Source organism: Lytechinus pictus, chromosome 5, assembly GCF_037042905.1.
Source record: "Lytechinus pictus isolate F3 Inbred chromosome 5, Lp3.0, whole genome shotgun sequence".
Taxonomy (NCBI): Eukaryota; Metazoa; Echinodermata; class Echinoidea; order Temnopleuroida; family Toxopneustidae; genus Lytechinus; species Lytechinus pictus.
In genome coordinates, this window is record NC_087249.1 from 25,088,020 (window position 1) to 25,114,249 (window position 26,230).

At 35.9% G+C, this 26,230-nt stretch overlaps 2 protein-coding genes across 2 annotated transcripts in view; both read right to left on the minus strand.

Moving 5' to 3' along the window:
• Window positions 1–514: 514 nt before the first annotated feature.
• On the minus strand, window positions 515–12,507 carry LOC129262222 (ribosome biogenesis protein NSA2 homolog). Its single transcript, XM_054900305.2, has 9 exons — window positions 12,335–12,507; window positions 7,099–7,166; window positions 6,554–6,619; window positions 5,633–5,686; window positions 5,255–5,490; window positions 4,696–4,790; window positions 3,654–3,794; window positions 2,774–2,825; window positions 515–2,576 (listed from the first exon to the last, which is right to left on the minus strand). The coding sequence occupies exons 1-9, from the start codon at window positions 12,335–12,337 to the stop codon at window positions 2,509–2,511; spliced, it is 783 nt and encodes a 260-aa protein (XP_054756280.1). The 5' UTR covers window positions 12,338–12,507; the 3' UTR covers window positions 515–2,508.
• A 1,745-nt stretch (window positions 12,508–14,252) lies between these two features.
• The window catches only part of LOC129261629 (GON-4-like protein), a 57,686-nt gene continuing 45,708 nt past the window's right edge, over window positions 14,253–26,230 (minus strand). Inside the window, exons 17-28 of the mRNA XM_064100089.1 lie at window positions 26,012–26,062; window positions 25,395–25,484; window positions 24,987–25,085; window positions 24,289–24,429; window positions 22,935–23,078; window positions 22,141–22,233; window positions 21,633–21,770; window positions 20,676–21,355; window positions 19,593–19,722; window positions 18,165–18,508; window positions 17,336–17,438; window positions 14,253–16,901 (exon numbers count right to left, since the gene is read on the minus strand). Of these exons, the coding sequence (XP_063956159.1) occupies window positions 16,749–16,901; window positions 17,336–17,438; window positions 18,165–18,508; window positions 19,593–19,722; window positions 20,676–21,355; window positions 21,633–21,770; window positions 22,141–22,233; window positions 22,935–23,078; window positions 24,289–24,429; window positions 24,987–25,085; window positions 25,395–25,484; window positions 26,012–26,062 (2,166 nt within the window). The 3' untranslated portion in view covers window positions 14,253–16,748. The remainder of the gene's footprint in view (window positions 16,902–17,335; window positions 17,439–18,164; window positions 18,509–19,592; window positions 19,723–20,675; window positions 21,356–21,632; window positions 21,771–22,140; window positions 22,234–22,934; window positions 23,079–24,288; window positions 24,430–24,986; window positions 25,086–25,394; window positions 25,485–26,011; window positions 26,063–26,230) is intronic.

Genomic DNA, 26,230 nt, shown 5'->3' on the forward strand with positions numbered 1-26,230 from the left:
GACTCCGAGGCCCATACAAATTCTGAAGTAGACTTTTCACTTCGACCATGAGCTATTTAAACTGTGCAAAAATTATGGGAAGACAAAGACATCAAAATTTTGTTTACATTGTACGGTTTTTATGTTTACTAAGTATTTTATGGTGAAGACAATTTTCTTATTATCTTTCCTGAACAGTTAAATATTCAATAGAAAACTGAGCTGATACATTGAAACTCTACTGTTAGAGATCTACATGTATGCCACTATTGGCTATCCATAGTTAAAGCACAACTTTAGATCAGAGTCTAAATTAAACTCAACTCCTGAATAATGGACTGAGAAGATATTAGCTTTCTACATGCATTGAATTATACCTACAGTATGTTTTTCCTTATTCACCATTCATATGATCTCAGTTTAAAAAACTTGCAAACATACAAATTTCAAACATCAAGTTAACATCAATTTTTAATCCTCTCTTGCAATGTACTCACAACTTCATAAATCAGCCAAGGAGACTTTACAAGGCATGTACTATGTATAAATAATTTTATTTGTCAGGGTACAGAAAGGAGCCTCACAACGTCTCCTCTATCACTGAATTGTATTATTAAATTATGGAAGAATTAATCACTTACTAGTAGCTCTCATACTGAGCCTGTGCTCAACTTCTTGATTAAAGGTTACTCATTTTCCCTCCCCAAATCAAATTGCTATTTATTCTGAGACTTGGCCACAAGGGATCAATATAAATGAGACTCCAGCTTCTTGAATATCTCACTAGAATGAATGACACCCGCTTCTAATGGATATCCATAAAATTAGACAACTGGTATTTTTTAAAAGGCCATTAACCCTTTGAACCCTGAATTGATTGGGACGGTCGTGACTTGTGACCCTTACCCTGAATTATTTGCAGATATCAAGATTATCGGCAAAATGAAGGAATACATGACATTTGAAATAAATGATCTCCTGTTCTCATGATTCAAACCCAGCCATGTCAGCGGCACCTTACTCCGCTGGTACCCGGCCTGGCCCAGCTGATGTTGTTTAGCTTCCGGTACTAACGATAATCTCAGATTTTGTCTCAAAAGCACTGTTTTGACGGAAGTCAAATTAAACAATAGCTTACACATAGTCCATATGTCACTCGCCGTGTATTATCGCACAAGCATCCTTGGTGGGGTAGTATATTTTAGTCATTTTTTATGCTAAAACCTTATAAATGGAAGCCAATCGTCAACAAAATAATAAACTCAAGTTATTGACCGAATATCTCTAAAATGACGTCAATTTTAGAGGTCACCTGATATCTAAAACCCTTGCTTTTCGAATCACATGACTTGAAGCTGGTATTCAGGCTTTTTGGGTTCAAAGGGTTAAGGAAAATGTTTTCTGTGGTAAAGTCAAATGATACACATAGATAAGTGAGCGCATTAGTAAGAATGACCAAAAATGGTTCCTTTGGATCAGTTCTAATATGCTCAAAGCAATCGCCAAGGGTGTGTCATGACTGCTTCCAAGGTATTTTAAATAAATGCTTGGAACATGTTTCATTATGGTAACTTTGTCAATCAATGGTAATTACCATAGTAATGACAAATCAAAATCCAGATTCACTGGAAGTTACCATTGGAGGGCAAAGTTACCATAATAGGATTTTTTTTTGCAACAGGGCCCAGGTCATGTGTACGTTCCTAACCAATCATTTTATTAAAATACACTTCATCATAGCTGTCTTATAGATCAGAAAAAAATCAAAAACACCCAAACATGATACTGGAGACAGGACATCTAGAGACTGGGTTTAGAGCAGGGTCCACATTAAAGATTCCACATGCATTTTCCAGAGCTGACGACTTTAATATTCACCTTTGGGGGAAAATTCACTGAGGAAAGAGGGAGATCTTTCTTGATTACACAGTAATCAAATGAAAGAAATCAAAGTACCAGGACTACCGGTATGAATCAGGGAGATGTTGAAAATCTGCAGTTTTTCGCTTGAAAATCTGTCAGTTTTCAGGGAGTCTCCCATTAGGGAGACTTGGTAACCCTGATTTTCAAAAAGGCAAAACTGGTCTAAAATATGTATGTCAGAGGATAAAGCTTTGAGGGGAATCGGGCATAGATTTGGGGGTAATTTCTCTCTCTGGTGTTAGTTGGTTAACATAATGTAAATGTATGTCATTCTCTAGAACATCAGCCTGGATCATTTATGCTTGTTCTTTGAGGCCTTTTATATCACCTTCCAGGTTTCACATTTTCTCCAGATCCTTGCTTTCTTTATCCATCAGCTCAAAGGTTACTTCCTGTCACACATGTTCTTCATTCACAAACGCTACCACAAATCATGATGCTAAGTGCAGTTTTCCTCTTCAACAAGCCTTAACAAAGTAATGGATGTAGGGCTGGGATTTCATCCGATGATGAACTTTGCAAGTCCGGAGATAAAGCAGATCATGATAAATTTTTTATCAGTCGTTTTTTTTGTTTTAAGTTATTGTTCTTTGGTTGGATGTCCATTCAGACTAATAAAACAGCATTGATACAGCCATCGTTTTCAGGATTATTTGTGACTTGCGCATATTTACCTGTATAGAAGATATCAAAGTAAAAACAAAATGTATGAAAATAAAATGAAATTAACCATTTCATAAGTGTTTTAGCCATAGATGTTGCACTCATGAACAAAAGTACAACAAAGCAGTATCACAAAATCTGAATTACTGTAACAAAGACACCAGAAATACTGGCATCAGTTTCTGAAGGTACAATGAATGAAACTCACCCCAAACAACTTTTCCTCCTTGTGTTACCATACCAAGTTCACTGACATTGACCTGTAAGAATGAGATAAGAGGGGAAAAAAAGACTGAACTGAAAGACTTTCTTTTACACGGATTGATTAAAATGGGGTGGAATAACGATAGCAAGGAAACTGCTGAAAGCATATTAGGACTTTCTAGGAATCCTTTCAAATATTTATCAATAACACACAGAAAAATTGATGTATAACAACATGTTTGATGCACCTACAATTAAATAAAGCAAATACATCCAAAACAAGTAAGTGAATGAAGAATGAGTAGGTGAATAAATAAATAAATGAATGAATAGGGAGATTTCCACGCTAGAAAAATCAGCCATTTTTACCACACTTTTCAACCTGCTTTTCAAACAAATGAGGAACTTCAATTTGTTTTATGGTAATATTAAAGTACTACTGGGTAGTCATGTAAAAAAATGACAACCAACAAAAATATGTTTTCCATTGATGAATTAGGGGTGAAAATGTTGAGTGTCATGAGGGACATTTCTAGGTCCTGTACAACACACATTTTCACCTATAATTTACCCGTACTCAAACATTTTCTGTTGGTTATCAGTTTTTCACATCACTACCAGCTTTAACTTTATCATTGACAAAAAAAGAAAGTTTTATTGCTCAAGAATTCAGCTAAGAGACCATAAATTGTCGTCAAATTATTCCGTACGACACACATGGAATCGCCGAATAGATAGATAGAAAAATATCTGATTAAATAATGAAACATTAGGAACAAAAACAGAAAATGAAATAAAGATACAAAAGAAAAAGGTACAGAATTCAAAAGGCATTCGTTAAAAGATAAGTTGAAAAATATTAAGATGAAAACTTCTAGTCTTACTTCAATAATAGTTCCTTTAGTGATAACTCCTAATGATGTGTACATAGGTGAGCTTGGGTTCTTCTTGACTCCAATCAGAGGTAGACAGAATGTAGCCTTGAGTTCTGGGTGTGTCACATGAGCCTTCTTGAACCGAAGAGCCTAAAATTGATAGAAAATAAAACAAGTTGATATATTGGTAAACATAAAAACTGTTTTAATTCAAATCAATACGAATAAAGATAAGAGTATTTTGATAATAAATGATATTTCAATTTCATATAGCACTTAATTATTACCCCTTCCCCCTTTAGTAGGTTTCCTTTTCTTCTTCCTTTCTTCTCTCTATCACGCCATGAGCATCTTTTTATGATGGATACTGGCGCATTACAAATGTTGACATCATTATTATTATTATGCAAACTTCAAACTAAATTTTATTTCATATTAAAAATATTAATTTACACTGGTCAAATATAACAAGAAATAAGAAGAGTGTCGCTAAGGCGAACATATAATACGCCCGCCTGTAACACGGAAAATGGAGCTATTGGTCAAGCAAGAAAAGTGGAAGATGGAGACTTCACCTTTGACCTTAAAATCAATAAAATTCCTGGGATCCACCAAATTATATGAGCCTAGGTTAAGTTAAACTGAAGTTATTGCATTTACAAGGACTGCAGAAGGGTAAGATTAAAACATGTCACTGTGACCTTGACCTTATGACCTCAAAATCAATTGGCTTCCTGGGATCCATGCTAGTATCATACACACCAAATTATAAGAGCCTAGGTTAAGTTAAACTGAAGTTATCGCGTCTAGACGGGTGTATAAAAAGTGGAAAGTTGTGAATATCTTCTACTCCCATAAAATTTTAAACTTGCACGCATAGTTGTTAATATACTAGCTAATCCATTTCTAAGTGTAAATAAGAAAATTACTGCATTTGGAAGGGCAATTCTTCCAGAGCTTTATTTTGAAGACACTCAAACTATTGAATGCCCAGAAGCCTATTTTGGGTAACCCTTTTGCTTTTACTATAAATTTTGAATAGGATACTCACCATGGGTCTGATGAATCTCTCATATTTGGGTGGTTTTCTTGTGAAACCTTCTCCTACATAGGTTACTTTAGTGACCATTCTCTTCCAGGCTTTGGCTGAAAAAGAAACCGAGTAGTATGATTAAAACATGAATTGCAAGAGGCAAAAAGATGTGAAATTACAAACTTAAAAAGGGGAAGAGTGAAAATGATCATTGTGAATTTCAACTTTTTTCATATTATTTAGCAATACTTATATAACATCCCCTGCAAAGGATTGCACTTCAGATGCCAAAACACTCAAAATTTGACAAAAGCAGCTGGATAATTCAGGTCAAACTTTTGTGTATAGTCCCATTGCTTTCTTGATGGCATGTAACTCAGAATAAAACAAAGTTCATTGCAGATCATTGTGGAGATTCATAAGTGTAACAGCCATTCCAAATTCTTAAGCATATCAATAAAAATTCCCTAATCCATATAAGTGTGCTATTTATATACATTCATGCACAGGAGCTTGATAACTTTCTAACAACTGCAAATGCAATAGAGACTATAACAAAGTAAATTGAACCACTTACTTTTCCTCTTGCCTGTACGGATGACCTTGAAAACCTCATTTTCTCCTTGACCTCTGACCTTGGGCAAGGGCACATCCCACTTGCCTGCTTTCTCTTTCCTCTTCTGCTTGATCATGTTGGAGAGAACCTTGGCTCTCGTCTGACCCTCTCGGTCGAGGAGGTAGGCTGGAACAGCACCCTCTGGAACTTCATCCTTATTGCGTTTCTTAGTCTTCTTCTCTTCATGCATCTTGATGCTGGGTGAAAAAAAAAACCAAGGGTTACCGGTGCAATGATCCTTTACTAATAATAAGTACACATCCGATATCATATTCATTGGATCAAAATTTACCAAACTTCTTCTCAATATCAAAAGATATATGGATTTGATTTACTTACGTCTTCTTCATTTGTATTTTCTCAGCATGTCGTTTCTTGTTGTACAGCTTAGCTCTGTTAAAAATAAAAGATGAATAATTTGTTTTTATTTAAAACGGTTTAATTCAACAAGGGTGTCTATAGCGGCCGAAAAGCCGAATTGCATTACCCTTTACAATCATTTACATAAAAAATACAATCAATATCAAACAAAGAACAACTGAATTTACACAAATTCTACATCTTAAATACACTTATATCACGATATAAATTAAATTAAATAATAAATTGATACTGATAATACATGCATTTGTTGTAAAATGTTGTATAAAAAGAAAGAAAGAAAGAAAAAAAAAAAAAAAAAAAAAAATCGTACAGATTAATTAAAAATTCACATCTGAATGGCAAGACTCGTTTTTTTCTTTCCCGTGATAACCTGATTAAAAATGTTATAATGAAATAATATGGTTCATCAACATTAAAGTATGTCACATAACAGGCTACCTTCTAACATCAAACTGCTGCTTCAAAAACATATTCTTTCTGTTTATCCAAGAATGCTATTCTTCAGCAAGGTGATGGGGCATAAAATGTGTATTACAAATCTAGGCAATCACTGTATCAATTGTGCATTGGTGTCTAGTTTTTAAGGAATGTATAAATTTCCATATGACATTTAAGATGGTGGATTATGTGGGGGTAACACTCATAGTATGTAGTTGTTGCAAATACTTTATTTAAATGACAAATTTTAAGAATGTGGGCAAGATGTTCTATTCATGAAAAAAAAATCCTCAAGTTCAACTATTTTTTTTTTTCTGTCAACAACATAATTGACGTGGTGGAGTATGAAATTTTAAAATACAACTTAAAAACAATAACAAGACCCATTAGCATAATAGATTTCTTTTGTCTTTGTTTTATTCTAAATCCAAATCTTACTTTATTCCTGTCAGCATGCGAGCTTTGTGAGCTCTCTCATGAGGCTCACGGGCCTCCTTCTTCCTCCTGTACAGCACAAAGAAAAAAAAAACGGTGTAAAGAAGAATTACAACAGAGAATATTTTTTGAAGAGACATATAACATCTACACAATACTATGTATCTGTAAAGATTGTAAAACATATCTCTCAGATTGTCGACATAACTTTCATTATAATCTGAGATTTCTCAGATTTTATATCGGAAGAAAAGAATATCAACATTTGTGACTTGGTCTTTTAGGGAATATTCCTCAAAAGACTAACTTTCTTGCTGTAACTTATGTAGCTATCATTCTGGGAAAAATAGGACTTACATGGATGCGTTCTGGCCAGCACAAAATAAAATACCACATTATCAATATAAGTCATAAAAATGTAGCAAGGTATGATTGCTTGATTTCATTAAAATTACAATGCCAGTAAATAATGCTTGAGCTTAATGTCTCTCCTCTCTTGATTTAAGTCAAGTATAATCATAAATTCACTGAATTTGTAATGTGCTTACTTTCTTTCCTCATGATCAAGACGTTGTCCATGACGCTTCCTGTGCAACTCAATATGCTCGTTCTGAGGCTGTAATTGAAGAAAAGTGAGGTTAATAAAAATGTTCAACTAAGCTACATTTGGCAGTACTTTGCTAGTTCTGTTTTATTTGCTCAAGTTGGTCATAGATCATTCTTGATAAATAAACAATCTTCCAACTTTTGCTACTAAATATCCTTTGAATAATGACTTTCCAACATAAATGAATATGGAGGTATTTGCCCAGACGCCCAGAGTTCTAGCAAACTAATGGATTTTCTTGACACTGAGGTACCTCAAAACACATCCCCTAAATTATTTCTAAAATGAAAATCATGTATCCACCACAATTCTGTCGATGTTTGTCCTTACAGTCCGTATTATAAAATTGTAATTGGAAGAGCTTGACCCTGAAAACACCTTAAAATACATTGCCTTCTGTTCTCTACCATTCACAGGATTCAAAATAGTGAACTGGTCCCGCACACACATGTGTGAAGTCTTACTGCAGTTAGCGATCAAAAGATCTGCCTGCGACAGCTCAACCGCTTATGCCCATGATTTTGGTTGCTAACGTCAGTCTATATTAAAATTATGGCAAATCCATTGAGGACAAACATCAAGAAACTTGAGGTAGACTAAGTAAATGACTTTCATTTTTCAAATAATTTAGGGGGTTTTGAGGTACATTTGTGGTACATGTAGTTGCGCCAAGAAAACCCATTAGCATTAGTATGATGGAACTATGAGCACCCAGGCTTTTTTGCCCTGCTTTTTTTTTTGCCTTACTTTCCTTCTAAAAGCGATTCGGAGACCGCTGATTGGTCAATCGCGCAGGTCACGTCATGACTAAGTGGTCGCCAAAATTCCTTGCCGGATGGTTACGTCGCCTTCTTCTTTTCTTTGTTTTTTGCCAAGGCTGCAAGACGCATATGGATATCGATATGCGTGCTGTCGTCTTGGCGAAAAACAAAGAAAGCAAGATGGCGACGTAAACACGGTGGCAAGTTTTCTCTGTCTTTTCATAATATTTTTCTCGTTTTTTTAATGAATTCTTGTTTAAAAATGAAATCAATATCGTAGAAATGTTGGAAATGAAGTTGTATCTCATTTACATGATTTAGGGCTAGATCTTTTAGAAGTAGAAATCTCGGGGGCAAAAGTTTCAATTTTTTTCGTGGTACACGCACATGAATGGGACGCAATCCCTGGCTCCGTAGAGAGTAAGCATACATTAGTAAATGATTTTTACTCTATAGGAGCCTCCTGGTTACGCACACAGTCCGAAGGAATTTTGGCCACCACGTAGTCATGACGTGACCTGCGCGATTGACCAATCAGCGGTCTCAAAATCGCTGTGCAGAGACAGTCTATCCGTTGTATACCCAGTTGTTGTATGTCCGGACGATCAATTTTAGAAAGTCATTTGGAAAAATTTACAAGCGAAGTTTCATCAATTTTTAATTTTTGTACAAAATGTTAGGAAAAATTATCAGTAGAGACGCTGGTCCAAAAATTGGGATTGTCCCAGAAAACAAGGATATCCTCATAAACAAAGAAAATCCTGTCTTGATAAATTGAGACTGTCCTTGTTTATGGGGACGTTTTTTTTCCCTACGGGACAAAGACAGCAATTACGGGAATTGAGAGTGCTAAAAATAGATTCAGTGCACAGTGGCAAATTGTATAGAACGGATAGCGGTGCGTTCAACGCTAGCGGGCGTGTACATTTTGCTTATTACATGACGTCATCCAGCCACTGCCGAGAGCCAATTTATGAATGAAAATATAGTAAGCATGCGCAGTGCAAGCCTTCCATTGCCCCACACAGTATTCCACCAAAACAAGTGTGCAATTCTCTATCACCTCGTACCAAAATCAACCTAGAATTTCACTTTCCTATATTTTATATGAATTATGAAAGGTATTCTCGGAGGATCTATTTTCTCACCGATACCGCACAGGTAAGCAAATTTTTATTACTTCTTGCTTTTCCGTCAAAATCTTACGAATTAGCGTTGATATGGCATCGTGTTCGTTGAGTTTGTAGTCTATCGCAACGTGTACAAAGTCAATTGATTTCCGGGTTTCGGAGCGTCGCGTGAATATGCACAAAATTCCAGAGTCTCGATAATTTTCAATCAATACTGGAGCAATCCGATCACGAACCAAGACCATTTCCCGCGTAGACAATGTGACCGGATATCGTTATCCAAGGCTCGACATTAGCGGTGGCCCGGGGCCACCAGAAATTCACCTCGGGCAACCATTATTGAAAAAATATTAAGTTTTGGTGGCCCGAATCGGGCAACCAATAATTTTCAGAATAGCACAATTTTTCTCCCCATTTTGCACGCATTTATCAACTTTCTACAGTTCAAATTGCAAGCCAGTTCGTCATGCTCCCTTTTTGGTGATCTACACACAAACACACACACAAAGTTGGCCTACCGCTATAGCATTAAGTAGCTTTTATCCAGCCGGCCGCGCTGGCCGGCTGGCGTGAGCTTTGCATGCTTGAAGCAGCTGTGCGTTAGCAGCCTATTCAGACTCAGGGAGCTGCAATACGAAATGTTGCTGCCAAGAAATCTTCCACAGAACTGTGAAAATCCAAGTCAAAGTCACATTTTACACCAATAAAATGCCCTTCTACAGACCTTTTTGCTAAAATCTGGTGTATCCTGATTATTTGCAAGCATTAAAAAGAGGAATCGTGACCTCTCTTTTGACTAAAAAAGAAAATAATACACATAAAAACACATAGGTGAGTACATCACAGTCCCACGTGTGCATTTGTATGAATGTTGTTACTTGGTTTCTTTCGAAGCTGTGTCTTTTCCGGTCTTTTCTAGCCAAAAATAAACAGACAGTTACTTTCTTTCTTGTTCATAAGTGACTTCTTAAACAACTCTTGAGAAAGTAAATACTTTGGGAAGGCATTTCATTAATATGAAATGTGAATTTTTCCAACATTTTGGCAAATAGAGGGAAGGAATTTTCTCACACTTTTTTTGCCGTTTTATTACTTTCTTTTAAGCTTGTAACCGATTTTGCAATCGGCAACCGATTCCATTCGATTTCACCACAATCGGCAATCACTTGCCGATCTTCGATCATGCCCCTTGAAGGAAAAAATCGAAAATAAAAAATCGGCGTAGATCTGGTTACAGTGCGTGATCGCTCAGAACATATTTCAAGATTGTTTTTGAGGTGCTAGCTATTTAGAGGTCGCATTATTCAGGGAGAAAGTCGCGGTATTATCTATGGCGATGTTTAAGGGGATAGATATCTTCTCTTCCAACTCATGGTGATAGCGGATGCCGCCGTGAACTTTGAAAGGTCGTATTACCGACGGAGCTCACTGCGTTACTCTCTTACATCGTTTATGATTATATACATTTTATTTTCAACCTCGTGGTGATAGCGGATGCCGTCGTGAACTTTGAAAGGTCGTATTACCGACGGAGCTCACTGCGCTACTCTCTTACCCCCTTTATAATGATATAAATCTTCTCTTCAACCTCATGGTGATAGCGGACCCCGCCATAAACTTTTAAAGACTGTACTATTGACGGAGCTTATTGCGTTGCTCTCTTACATCGTTTATGATGATATTCATTTTATTTTCAACCTCGTGGTGATAACGGATGCCGCCGTGAACTTTAAAAGGTCGTATTACCGACGGAGCTCACTGCGCTACTCTCTTACCCCCTTTATGATGATAGACATCTTCTCTTCAACCTCGTGGTGATAGCGGACCCCGCCGTGAACTTCAAATTTGAAAACGCTAGCTACCCAAAACATTTTAATAACATATTTCAAATCATTGTGCGTGCTTGCGTCTTCTACTTCATTTTAATTGCACTTGCGACTTTAAGATGATGCGTCGTAAGAGATCATTCCAATAATTCTAAATCGCTAGCACCTAAAAATACTTCTAAAAGATGTCCCGCCGATCGTTCATTAACCTGTGATCTATGAGAAATATTTTCATTTTATTTTCCTTTGCGCCTTTGCTCGGAAGATGCGTCTTACGTTTATCTTTCTAATAAAAATCACTCGGTTTATTTTAAAGCAATAACACCTCAAAACCCCTGGCTTTAAAACATGTTCCAAACGATCGCGCATGTTGGCGACTTCCATTCGTCTTTGTGACTTTGTCAGGAAGATGCGCGCGACCGCGAACAACATTTTGATGTATTCCTTTGTTTTTAAACATCGCCGATTCGATTTCGATTTTAGAAGCTTAACTGCCGATCCGATTTTCGATCTGATTTTTGATCCGATTTACAACATTACTTTCTTTCCTTTTTTTTTTTACTGTGGTTAAACCATTTATACCCATTTATTCATTTTTAATGTTTTTCTTTAATTTTTTCGGGCCACCAAACTTTAATATCGGGCCACCAAAAAAAAATATTTGAAGGTTTTGGTGGCCCGAATGGGCCACCACCAAAAAAAGTTAATGTGGAGCCTTGCGTTATCACTATCGATACTTTCGCACGCAGTCTGAATTATTTTGGCGACCATATAGTCATGACGTGATCTGCGCGATTGGCCAATCAGCGGTCTCCGATTCGCTGAGCCGAGACGGTCTATCCGTTGTACACAGTCTATGGACAATTTGCCACTGTGCAGTGACCTCAATTCCCCCTAGACCAGTTCACCGTCTATTTTTCATGACTTACCGTCTTCCAATAGTCTTGTTATGAAACCTGATATGTTTACATTGACTAGCACACTTGATTGGTGTCGGTACTTGACAGGTGAATGAACTTTCCTAGATTTCTTGTGTGAAGAAATCCTTATAAACTGAGACAGTCCCTGTCTGGGACGATCCCAATTTTCTGACCAGCGCCTCTACTAATTGTCATAGAGAACAAAATAGAAGATGATTACAGTGTAGGCCTAATCCAAAGACAAAAAAGAAGGCTTCAAAAGTATTAAGTGTCCGGACACCCGACCCCCATCCTATACTTTATACAGTCTATGGCTATGCATGGACAATTTGCCACTGAGCTTTGCAAAAAATTGCGCAGTGCAGTGTCAACACCATGTAACGTTAGATCTAGGGCCTACATGACATTGTTTCCAATACGTGGGATAACACATAATTTCCACTACGAAAGTTCACTTTTAAAAGTGGCTGATTTTCATATCGTTCGCAAATCACATATCATCGAAATTTTATCATATTGAATGAATATTATCGTTCTTACCATTTTGAGGAACCTTTGCTGATAAAATCAACTCAACAGTCAAAAATTAGAAAGGAATCGTGAAGCTCCTCACAACATGAAACCCACATGCACAGTTACAGCAGCTTAACTCAGCAGAGACACGCGTCGCAGAAGGGTCAACGAACTATCGCTCGCGAGCGCTAGCTCGATCTGCTGGCTGGCCGGATCAACGACCCCGTGGATGGGGGGGGGGGGGGGGGTATTAAGTGTTTTTTCGTATGGGGTGTGCAGCTGAAACCCATATATGGGTATACATTTAGGCAGAAAAAAGGTACTCATTATCAAGGAGTTTCAGTTTCTCCCCAAGAGATTAATGTTTAAAGGGGAATCCTTCCCAAATACATAGACGAAAAAGAAAAATCACACAACTTCATGATTTTCTCCTGTCCCACAAATGTCATAAGACCAATGATGGATTCCCCTTTAAGGATTTCCTCTCATTTGACAATACCAGTAATAATAATAAAGTCATATCACTCAATGTCCCAAAGGGGGTTGCTATTGGGAGGATTTTTCAGCCAACTTTAAGGACTTTTCACAAAAAAGTGACCTATAAAGAGTGTCACATCCCCACATCCCTGTACGTCAGTAGATACCCCCCTGCATTGTTGGGGTGTTTTATAAAGTTGTTTGTAATTAAGAGCAATTTCAAGAATGACTGTTGAACCTTTCTTATACTCAATCACCAATGAACATTTGAGAATATCATTTACCACAAGATCACCAGTCGTTCTTAAATTCACTCTTCACTTACAAATAGCCTTATGAAATGCCCCCCCCCCCCTGAACTTGCATCGTTTCCCAATTAAGGCCCTGCCTTCCAATGTTCTCAATCAATAGAGTCAATACATTGATTTGGATGGAAAATAGCCACATGAAAAATAGTCTCAGATACTAGTAATCCCTCCCATCTCATTGTCTCCGGGTTTGTCATATGCAGCCCAGCAAAAGATTGTTTGTAATCCGATTCAATGGAACAGACAGAATAATTAGCTGAACATAAAGTATTTCAATTGCTTTTCAGAGTCTGCATGGTTAGTGTCATCAAATAACGCACTAAAGACAAATCGTAAGCAATATTTTTTTTAGTTAAAGAAAAAAAATAAGGAAAATAGAATGTTTGAAATTTGTAGGAAAAAAATGGTGACAAATAAGTTAAAGATAACAGCGAAATTGAGATCACCAAGTCTAGAAAGTCTCAAATTGACAATTTGGTCCGTCGATCAATGTGGAGACTACTTTTCCTTTCATTGGATCATCTTGTACTTAGTCATAAAAAATTGTTTTTTCTCTTCTAGCCATCCACTGGAGCGATAATCAAATTTAACATAGAAATTGTATTAAGCTAATACTCAAAAAGGAAAAATTTTAGTGAAAGTTAAAAAAAAAAAGACATTTGTGTCATTTTGTATATTGAAGCAAACCTGCAAAGAATCAGTTCTTACCATACATCACATTAATGACATATCTTTGCAGCCACTTTTAAACCCCAAAAGTAAAGTGACAACAATTTTCACAACTGCTAAAAACTTTCTTATCGTTTTTCCAATTTTGGGAAAAACTTTCACCCATCTGCTTCTCTGTTTACCTAAAAAAAAAAACTTTCTATATGGGTTGGATTATACCCTATTTTCCACAGCTGTCCCCTTTCATTCACACATAAAAACACAAGACTGTCCTGGCTGATAACCAGATTTTCCTCCATTTTGGTTGGGATTTTTTTGTCATTTTAATCATGCAGTTACACCACAAAAAATGTGAACCTTTATAATTATCCATTTCATACATATATATTTTTATCACTTTCATATACTCAATTTACTTGATTATTCATTTACCAATTCAAATGATTACATTCATCATTAGAACAAAACAGAAATGCCAGACAGGACAGATGTTTCCATAATTCAGAACTCTCAGGTTTATATTTGCTTTTTGCAAGATCAGAAATACAAAACTGTTCCTGTATTTACAAGTATGTACAGAAGACCAACAAAATATAGCAATTAACAAACTTTTTGTTTACAGCAGTTTACCACTCATTACAAATAAAATTGCACCAAAAGGCAGATATACTTAACAAAATGTACAGCATGAATGATGGGAGTTGTATGATATGTCATCAACAAAATAAATACCAAGATTATATCACCATATGTCTATATCTTGGGAGAAGGGAGGCACTAAAATTAGATTTACCATAATAAATAAACAAATCACAATCATGTGATGAAAATGTCAATAAAGAGGAAAAAAGCAGACATAATCATTGAGTGAATTCTGGAGGAAAGAATTCCTAAAATAACTGTGAATTCATAATGTGCAATTTATATATGGATATACTACAACTGGTTAGTCACTGGTCAAAAAAAGATCTTTATTTCTAGAATATAATTCCTCAAAAGACAATCTTTATACATTTAATTGAGTAGCAGGTATACATGGCAGGAATTACAAATTAGATTAAATGCAAACCACCATGATTTTTGCACACATCATCAATATCTAATCTTATCATATCACAATTCTATCTAAAAAAATATTAATCAACTGCCTTCATGTTATCAGAAAAAGAACATGTAAGATGAATAATAAAAATACAAAAATTATGAAATAAGCATTCACTCAAAGTCAAATACCTAAATCATGGGAATAAATTAAGTTTCACTCCAAAATAGCTGTAATCACTCACTCTAATTCAATACTATTTTGGCAAGCTTGGGTAATTTCTTTAGAGCAAAAAACAAACAAACATACAAAACTTAGAAAACAGGATTACATTTCTCACATATCTATACAAATCACACATATTTCAGCAATGTATATAGTAAAATAAGCCCATCTTCTATTTTCATTTAAAGGACAAGTCCACCCCCAACAAACAGTTGATATGACTAAAAAGAGAAAAATCCAACAAGCATAACACTGAAAATTTCTTCGAAATTGGATATAAAATAAGAAAGTTATGACATTTTAAAGTTTCGCTTAATTTCATAAAACAGTTACAGGCACATCCTGACCGGTATGCAAATGAGGAGGCAGATGACGTCATCCACTCACTATTTCTTTTGTATTTTATTATATGGAATATGAAATATTCTATTTTCTCCTCATTATCAAGTGAAACAATGATTAATTCCTCCCTGAATATGTGGAATTGGCATTGTTTTATACTATATGGTTCAGTCAAGTTGGTCCTTACTGTCAAATCTGTAAAAATTTAAATATTGTATAATTCAAACGATAAAAAACAAAAGAAATAGTGAGTGAGGGACATCATCGACTGTCTCATTTGCATGTCACTGAATTGTGCATATTACTGTTTGTGAAAAATATGCGAAACTTTAAAATGTCATAACTTCCTTATTTTACATCAGATTTTGATGAAATTTTCAGCGTTATGCTAGTTTGATTTTTCTTATTCAAATTAATATTTTTCTGGGGTGGACTTGCCATTTAATTCAAAACGAGTATACAAAATACTTTTCACAGCAGTGGCATTAATTCTCAAAAACTTGCCATAAGTCTGTATACAACCCAGAGAAATAAGTTTAATTCTAGAGCACATGTTCGAATAGGACATTTAGGAAGTAAGACCTAGTATGCAGTGTGTATTGTGACACTTGTAGAGAAAACAGCTCTGTAAATGAACCAACTGACACAATTACAAGAGGACCTACTGTACAGTGTCGCCAAATAATTATCGGCCAAAAATCAAAGGAGAGGGATGATGTCATTCAAACCAGTTTTGAATGTGGCAGTCTAAGGGGAAATACAGATGTCAAAATAAAATATGGCATCATGATAAAGCATAATTCAGTTAAATTTCTTTCTTGACAAAACAGGGATTTTCTCATTTAAATATTGTATGCAATTTTGATAACAATTCAAAGTTCAAGAACAAAGCATAGGTCTTGTATTTAAGAAGTAACAGGGCCACATGAAAGGGGGTAGTTTGAATAATGACTAAAAAATGAGTTGTTAATATGGGATACTGTTTAAAAACATATAAAAAAACCATATCAGCCCACAGCAAACAAAAATTGTAGATTTGAAAGAAAAGAGAAAAGAAAACACATGCACATTTACAGAAGGAATTGTGTTTTGTCACAATTATAAGAATCAAGTACAGGTCCCAAATAAGCGCTTCTGAAAATCAAGTTGTGTTTCTGAAGTTGCAAAATTAAAATTTCTGTAGAGCAATATTTTTCCTTTTCTGTTCATGGCAAATACATTTGTATTTGTCTCAATAGCAATTTTCTGAGATTCTTTGCAACGTACAAGAACTATTTTTGTTTTGTTGTTGTTTATCAAGCAAGGGGGCCAATTGCCTTGTATCACATATTCTTCCTTGCCCCAAACATTGCCAGGCTCTCACTGGATTTTCATTTTATTAGACTTCTGTTTCATCATCCACATTCTCCTCTTCCTCTTCACCACTTTCTTCTTCATCCTCCTCCTCATCTTCTTCATCGTTGCTTGGCTCATCATCATTACTTGCTTTCAGGTGAAATAACTTCATGAGAGTGGCAAATCTCTCTTTAACCTTCAAAATAAAAATGAAAAAATATCAAACCATCCTGCATTAGTTATACATCATCACCACCACCACCATCATAATCATCATAATCATGATCACCATCACCATCATCAACATCATAATCATCATCAACATCATCATCATCATCATCATCATCATCATTATCATCATCATCATCATCATCATCATCATCATCATCATCATTCATCATCATCATCATCATCATCACATTTTCTATGAATACTATCCCATATGATATCATAATTGATATTAAAAATAATACTTTTAATGATACAACTGAAAATTCAGCTATAATTATCAACAATGCAGATGGACTTTCACAAATAAAACTCTACAATGGCTTACATATGTCTATACAAACTGAACAAAACTCAATAGAAAAGATTTGGAAATTACATGATACCCTGGCTTGTACATACCTGTTGTGGTGTTTTATCATTCAAATGAGAAGCTACTTTGATGAAAGTTTCTTCACTAGCTCCTTCCTCCTGACAGGCCTGAAGTAACACTCTGTCTGCATCTCTGTGAATGAAGAGATAAGTTTAAAAATAACAATGTTTTTCAACTTTAATCAAGGTCACAGAAGTTAATATTGGTATATGAATGCAGCTTGGAGTGGCAATCAAGTAAAATGAATGAATAATAAAATGAATCAATATAGGGATGGATGACTAAATCCTCCTGCAGACCTTCAAACTTTTCTCATAAGGAAATAGATATTACTTTACTCAGAAAAGGAAAGGAATAGCATTTCCCTTATTAGAAAAAGTAGTCAAATAATCATTAAGCAAAATTGGAAAATCAAGAGCTATATCAAATACGAAAAGTGTATTATCAGAAATTGACCCAGAACAGTAAAAATGTCAGATTCTTTCTTTAAATTAAGAATGGAATGGAGGTCTACTACTGACAGCAAAAGGCCTCCAGTGAACATGTTTGATGAACATAGACATACTCTATGAATGAATGGATAGGAAATACCTCACTAAATTAATATAAAACTATACAAAATAATAACAATAAAACAAAAACAAAAAACAACAACAAATGTATGAATTAAATATATAAATACAAGAATATGTGATAGAAAGAACACATGAATAAAAAAACATATTCATAGCGATCCACTATTCAAAATGACAGAATTAATAGAAAATGGATATCTCCCTAAATAACACACTTATGAAACAAACAAATCAAATGGATTAATGAATAAATATGTAATAGAATTAACAAATGAATAAATACCTATTCCAGTTTAACCCTGATGAAGCTCCATCAGTCTCCACAGACGATGATTGCTGAGGATCACTTCCTTCTTCTACCTGATCTCCATCACTAAGCTCCTTCAGTTCTCCTTTCCCCTCCTGGTCTCCAGCAGGAGCTGGCGTCTCCTCTTGTCTATTCTCAGTCTTTTGGTGGCCAATGCCGATGGACCCTTCACCATCATTTTCCTGTTTCTCTTCAGTCTTTCCCTTGGTTGATTCAGAGTTTGGATCAGTCTGTGTTTTGACCTCATGCTCTGCAGACACCATATCAGGAACAAGAACACCCTTTGTTTCTGACTCAACAGAAACATCATCAGGCTTTTCCTTTTCCAATGCAAAAAGTGAGATACATTAATGGACTGTAAAGGTTTTTTTTTCACAGCTGCTTTAACTTGAATGAGGTGCCCTTATTCAGTTCTTCAAATTGAACAATATCAGCATTGGTGCCTTTTGCATCCATGCATCTTTGCAACTGACCAAACTAATAATGTGCTCATTATAAAAATTTCATGGGCCACAGGCATATTCAGCCTCTCTCGACCCATAGGTTTTTGTGACGTTACCAGGTGGGTGTTTCATAAAGCTGCTCGTAAGTTAAGAGCGTCTTTAAGAACGACTGGTGAACCTTTCTTACACGCTTAACCAATGTCAATGAATATACCATTTTACACAAGAAAGGATCACCAGTCGTTCTTAAAGTTGCTCTTAACTTACGAACAGCTTTATGATACACCCACCAGGTATCAATCTTTGCGTAAATATATGGTAGGGGGTCCTAAAGCTACGCGGGTCTTAAAGCTACGCACCACTCCAATGCGCATGCAAAATGCGCACTCTGTGTGTGTGGAGCTGTGACTGCAGTGTGACGAACCATTCCTATTCACTTTTTTCTACAGAGGCTGCAGTAAATCACTAAATATAGAGAAAACTAGCAACTGTTTGGAATTCTGGATTTATATCCACTTTGATTTCATATTATCCTATAAGAATATGAACAGAATTTTGTGATATTTTCTTCTTGGTTAAGAATCTTTAGAATATTTACCACAAATTTGTGAGATGATTTGTTAAAATATTAAAATTGGCATAGTTTTTATCATTTATAAACAAAGTGCGTAGCTTTAGGTCCCCCCATCATACACCAAACGTCACCCAAAGTTTGATACTGTATTTGTAAAACTCAGATCATACATTGCATCATTGCTTCAAAAGAAGCGAGATCTATAGGTGGTACAAACCCCACAAAAAATGTGTTTTTACATTTATTTTTTTTTAAATATAGCTTAACAAATTTATTCATATTAATATATTCAATCTTCAGAGTTTCCTGGGTAACAGAAGTGTGGACCAAATAATAAAAGGAAGATTAACACACTAACTTATGGATCAAATTAAAGAAATCACATACCTGGACAGATATCTGAAATTCTGTTGGTGAGCATGTGAGACTGCGACTATCAGTATCCATGGTAACGCCTGACCCAAGGAGGGTAGTATGGGACGAGGCAGGACTTGTACTCAGCTGGGACCCAGAGTTACTAGGAAAATTAATAAATTAATATTCAATGATTTTTAAAAAGTAGGAATACAGTCTTTCCATTAAACTATGTGATGATTGTGCGGGTTTTATAGTTTTTATTTTAAACCTAAAAGGACTGGGCTATTTGAGATGTATTGAGGACTGGGGGGGGGGGGGGGCCATGATGGCCCCCCCTTCTGACCTCGGCCGTCGTTCGCGCCGCAATTTGGCACGCACTTTCTTTACCACATAAACTACAAGCTAGTATTTACAAAAATTCTGAAAATATCTAGTTTTTATTTATAATGAATAAAATATGCAAATTTATTCATAAAAAACATTTGCATATTCAACACCCTATTTCATTTCAAATTTTCTTTTTTTTTTGCAGATGTCATCTTTTTAATCTAATTTAAGGTTTCCACAAAGAAAAATTGCGAAAACCAATTTTTTCCTTATGTATTTCTTTGTTTTTAGAAATATATTTCTTTATTTTCATCTTTTGTTTTTCATTGTGTTTTTCAATGGAAATTATTACAGACCATTTAACAACTAAATTAAACCCAAAATTTATTTAGCAGACCAATAAGAACGAAAAATAATCACCCTTTATGAATTTCATCTCCCATAGACTTTGTACACAAAGTATAAAAATAAGCCATTTTCGGCATGACATTGCCTCGTAAAAAGTCACGTGACATCGTGATGGTATACCCATATGTTGCGAATTCGTTCTCAAAAGTTGTGCGAGACTTCAAAGAAAAAAAAGTAATAAGATTTTGCGGTGCTATCTTTTTGCGTTTCATAAATATCGCGCAAGATTTGAGGGGGGGCCCCCCCCCAGTCCTTTTAGATTTTATGCTTATACTGTTGTTCAATAGGACTAATGGATCAAATGGATCCAACTAATTTTTTTTTTCTAACTGACATTTTGTAAGGAAAAAGAAAATTCTGAGACTTAGCGTTCATTACCTATTTCCTGAGCCCATTGTTTCTCTACTGCCACGACTGGTACAAGGTGAATGGTCTGCTGTGAGATCATCTGTGCTTTCTCCAGATGTCATATGATTTATGTCTCCTCCATCCTCTTCTTCATCATCTGCATCGTCTTCTGACATCACACCACCTTCATCATCATCGTCTTCATCTCTATCATCTGCAGCATCTTCCTCTTCTTCATCCTCCTCCTCATCATCCTCATGGCCATCGATATCATCTTGGCCATCTATATCATCCTCATGATCTACATCATCATCCTCATCACCGGTAGCAACACCGAGTTCATCTTCATCCTCTTCTTCGTCGCCAACATCTTCATCGTCATCATGATCATCTTCATCATCATCCTCTTCTTCATCATCATGATCCTCATCATCCTCTACATCATCTTCATCTTCCGTTGCCGAGGCATTGTCCTGGAGGTAGTCTGCAAGATTATCACACATCTGTGATAGATGATTGACAGCCTCATTGGTTGGATACGAGCCTCCGGCGCCGTCCTCTCCTTTCGCTCCATTAGTCAATTTGGAACCTCTGCCTTGTCTTTTGCCCACACCGGTACCTCTCCTTCGGCCTACTGATCCATCTCGCATGGCCCGTCTACGTCCAGGGCCTACACCACGCAACGAGCTGATCAGCTCTGCTCTGGTCACCTATACGAATGATGAAATGATGGAAGGGATTCACAATATTATAAAACTACAGCTAAGTAAAAAGGAGGTGGACGAGTATAATGATTGTGCAGGAATATAACTTTGAATTATAGAAATACTGTATTGGGACAGTGAAAAGTGTAGTACATGAATAACATAACTGAATTAAATCAAGTAATTCTCAATAGATGGTGGGTGGGTAGCAAGAGGAGATGATGGAGGTGAAGGGGAAGGGGGGGGGGGGGGGCTGAGAAACGAGTGTTGGAGGAAAACTTACCATAGCTGAACAATAAGCACAATGCCTTGTTTTCCGTTGAACACGGGAGTCTTGAGATGTCTCATGGCAGTTACATTTACAGCTCCGGGTTCCATACTGAAGCTCATCATTCAGCCCTTTCCAGGGGTCCAGGATGTTCTACAAGAGAAAAAAAAAATGTTATAAAAGAAACATAACTTAATAAATCACATCAAAATAAAATGTATGCAATCATTTTTTTCACAATTATATCATTGCATTTTTAATCTTAACTTTGTTGATTCTTTGCTACTTAATTATAATGTTATAATGGACATAATGTAATATGTCTTGCTGATACAAATGTCAAAATGACACATTAAAAAAAATTGCTAGGTTTGGGGGGAGGGACTAAAAATAATCTTTGGGCGATTATACGCAAAATCTTTTTGGGTGGGTTTACACATCTATGAGTGATCTTTTATCATTTCAAGGTTCTCTTGATTTGTTATCATGTCAGTGTTTATTATGAAAAGACTCAAGTATTTACCCTATCAGTGGCGCCTCTCCCCTGTTGCTTGGCAACAGTCCCTTCTTCTTCCTCTTCACTCTCTGATAGCTCAATCTCCTCAAAGTCATCACACTGTTCAATCAAACAGAAAGATAACACAAATTCCTTCCCAATGAAACATGCACAAGACAAGACACATTATAGTAATGAACACTTGTTAGTATTTGTATCCATCATTTTGTAACACTCACTGCACTTTGACAATATTATCTTTAATTTATTGATGTGGAGCATTGTGGCCCAGTGGATTAGGCTCTGGACTAATTCAGAGGGCTACAATCAGAGGGCCGTGGGTTCGAATCCTAGCTGTGGGCCATTCTCCTTCAGCAAGAAATTGAACCACATTTTGCTGCACTCGTCCCAGGTGAGGTAAATGGGTGCCCGGTAGGATTTATTACTTGAACGCTTAAGCGCCTATATAGCAGCTCAGCTACAGGTGGGGTAATAATATAACACCAAGTATCAAGCACAGTAATGCATACAGTAACTGCCTACATAAACATAAATAATATTATTATTATCATTATTATTATAAATATCATTATCATTTTTATCATCATCATCATCATCATCACCACCACCACCACCACCACCACCACCACCACCACCACCACCACCATCACCATCATCATCATCATCACCATCATCACCATCATCATCACCATCATCACCATCATCATCACCACTATCATCATCATCATCATCATCATCATCATCACCATCATCATCAACATCATCATCATCATCATCATACACGAGAAGAAATTTCTTACAGCCATTTTCTTGTCATCTGTTAGATTAATTTCTTCAAAGTCCATCATGTAATTCTCTGGTGGCCTGCTATCAGGGAACAGCATTGAGAGCTCCTGTTCAAGGTGAGGCTGTCCTTTCAGTAGAGGGATCAAGGCTTCTTTCAACTGAAAAGATCATATATACATTAAAGTAAAATTTAATCAAAATATTTGACTTTATTTGCAATGCCATAGAATAATCTTATTGCACGACTGACCCCCATATTTGCTCCATCTTGACTTCTCTTCGTGAATTGTTTCAGGCATCAGAATTCAAGAGCATCATAACCTTTCATTAACCTAGAGAACGGAAACAAATCATTTCAGGCTGGTCATATTCAGATGTATATAGGCTACTATATGGAATACATTTGAAAATTAATTTAAAGAATTTAAATTCTAAAAAAATTGAACTTAATTAACTTATGAAATGATAAAGAACTCCTCTTGCAAGGGTTCCTTTAAGTGATTATTTCACTTTGTTCTGATATACAAAAATCTCATTTTGGTTCTTGAAAATGGGCTAAATATTAGGCTTATAGTGTAAAATTACCATCCCAAATGTTTTAAAGTACCATATCTACAGGAACTATTAAAAAACTTTAGAGACGTAAACCAAAGTTGGAAAATAATTCGGAATTGGTTTCAATTATTATTATTTTTGTTTGGCGTCACCTGGCCTGGGAGGCGAAAAGCAAACTGAATCACTATGACCCGCAGGTCTCTCCTCCCGATATAACTGATTGGGGGGGGGGGATGCAGGTGGACCACTACACCGGGGTTTCCCCCTACTCTTATACGAATAGTGCAGTGGGTTCTTTACGTGCAAAGGTGGTGACTCTCCTCTACACGGGGCCTCCATTTAACGTCCTATCCGAGTATACAGCAAATCTGTGCACCACAACTCATAAACTCTAGATGAACACAGCATGACCTACATAGTGTGTAAAAGATACACTGAATGTACAGTGCAGCTAATAATTGTGTGTGCATAGGAGATACACACAGCAGAAGGCAGTCAACACAGCCAACAGACTTTTTGAATTTGAGAAAAATGGTCATAAGCTTAACCTGTCTAGCAGACGGGTTCTCAAAATCAGGCTAATTGCTGATGTATCTAAATTAGAGTTTTTCATCCTATATTGTGGTCTGTTTCAGGGTTTTTGAGGACAAATACAGGCACTCATACACATGTTTCATCTCAGTTGGAGAATTTTTTTAAATCAGCTGCTCACAAAGTGAAACGATCCCTTTTATAGCAATTAACATATAATATCGAGAGCAAACAAACAAAAAAAATTTGCATTTATTCAGGTTATAATATACTATAACTTACATCTTGATAGTTCCGCTGTGTCTCTCCCCACTGTACCATTGTCTTGATGACCCTCTGTATGTGGGCCGGCTGTTTGTGGAAGTGAACCTCGACTTGACGTAAAAACAGTCTCGCTTTGGAGAATTCCAGGCACTCTAAGAACTGTGATTCAAGAAAAAAGAAATGTGGTGATGAATTACATACATAAATTTGCATATTTCAAGATGTTTGCGCGCAAGTTGTGCCCCTATTGTGATATTACTCCTTCATGTTAATCCTGAGAGATTGGTTGACGACAGTATACACAACACCTTGCATTAGTCACCAAATATTCTCTCCTATTCTTGTGTTTATGAACCATTTACCATTCCATCAATTTTACTAGTTCTACTGATCAATCTTTATTCTTTGCTGCGGTTGGGCTTTATCATCCAGTTAAATATTTCTTCTCAGTTGCAGCTTAAGCTGTCTACCACAAGGAAAAGTTGGCCTCTCATGAGAATAAACACTGAAGAATCACCCGGATTTATCGAATCTTGATAAGTAAGCTGGTTTGTACAAAAACATTTAATTGCATTCAGTAACAATGAAGATATGGCTACAATTTAGAATAAAACAAGTTACATGTAGAAGACTTAAGACTTGATAAAATATTGCTCCTTTGTCTACACATCATATTTGTAAGTGATATCTCTGGTTGGTAGAGTGAATCCACTTACCACACCACACTGAAGTGCAACATCCGGAGGCATGAAGGCAGTGAATTCTTCTATCAGATCAGGTCTATCTGTTAACACATCCTTTACTGAGTAGTACAACTGCAAAAAGAGTTATAAGTTACATCAATGAAATGGAAATAATGAATGTATGTATTCATGTACACAATGATAAAATAATGATAGAAAAAATGACCACAGAAACAGAATAGACTGGGAATACAGTTCATAATGGAGAGCTTTCTACAAACCCCTTCTCCTTTATCTTATACATGGAGATATTAAAATTTGACATTAAGTTAACTTTCATTTCACCATTTGCCTGCATGCTTATCTGAAATTGATTCTTTCAATTAGATAGATTTCATAACATCATATTAAAACAGGCATAATGCCACCAAAATGACTTACATCTGCAATGGATGAGTTTGGATCTTCAGAATGCTCATTGAAGACTCTCAGGAATTGCTGATACTGATCAAAGTTATCATGTAAAGCTTCCTGTTAATGAGAGAATCAGGAATTACATATTTATTCATTTTACTCATACAATTAAGAATCATTGGAGTTAGAGATTTCAGCACAACATTCTTGTTGAACTACTACAAGTAGTAAGTTAGAAACTGGAATAATGATTACTAGCTCTCAATCACATGGTAAACTAATGAAATCATGAAATGTGGTCTATAGCTTGCACACAAGAGATCTATGATTATATGACCTTTCACCCTAAAGAAGATGGAACAATTGGGGCAGCACTGATTGGTGATTATATCGAGATAAACATCTATACCAAATTTTGAGGAAAAATCTGTTGAGAAATAATGCTGGGGGTGGTACAAAGCTATTCAATCCACGGTATGAATTCAATAAAAGATATTGCATCCTTGAAGTTGAATCATATGAATCATAAACACTGATGACAAAGTTACAATCACTGTGAGGTTTTATGTAAAGGACCCAAAGTAAATCAAACAAGAAGAAAATTTGAATCAAAATCATAGAGGGAATAAGGGTGTTCTTATTACCTTAACCCTGTCCAGAAAATCCTTGGCAAAAGCAAGCTCGCGCTCTTCTTTCTGTACGTAAAAAGTGAATATGTTATCGCATTAACATTTTGTAAATTACAATCCTTCTTACATAAAAAATACAAATACAATCATCTGCATAATGAAATATAACATTCAGTTCAAGGAAATCCAGGTATAAAAACTTCAATTGTAGTTCTTATGTTTCAGGGTTGTGAT

Coding starts and splice junctions, on each gene's coding strand:
- LOC129262222 (XM_054900305.2), bottom strand. Junction 5,687..6,553: donor CGCATGCTGACAGGAATAAA/GTAAGATTTGGA, acceptor TATTTTTAACAG/AGCTAAGCTGTACAACAAGA. Junction 5,491..5,632: donor AAAATACAAATGAAGAAGAC/GTAAGTAAATCA, acceptor TTTTTCACCCAG/CATCAAGATGCATGAAGAGA.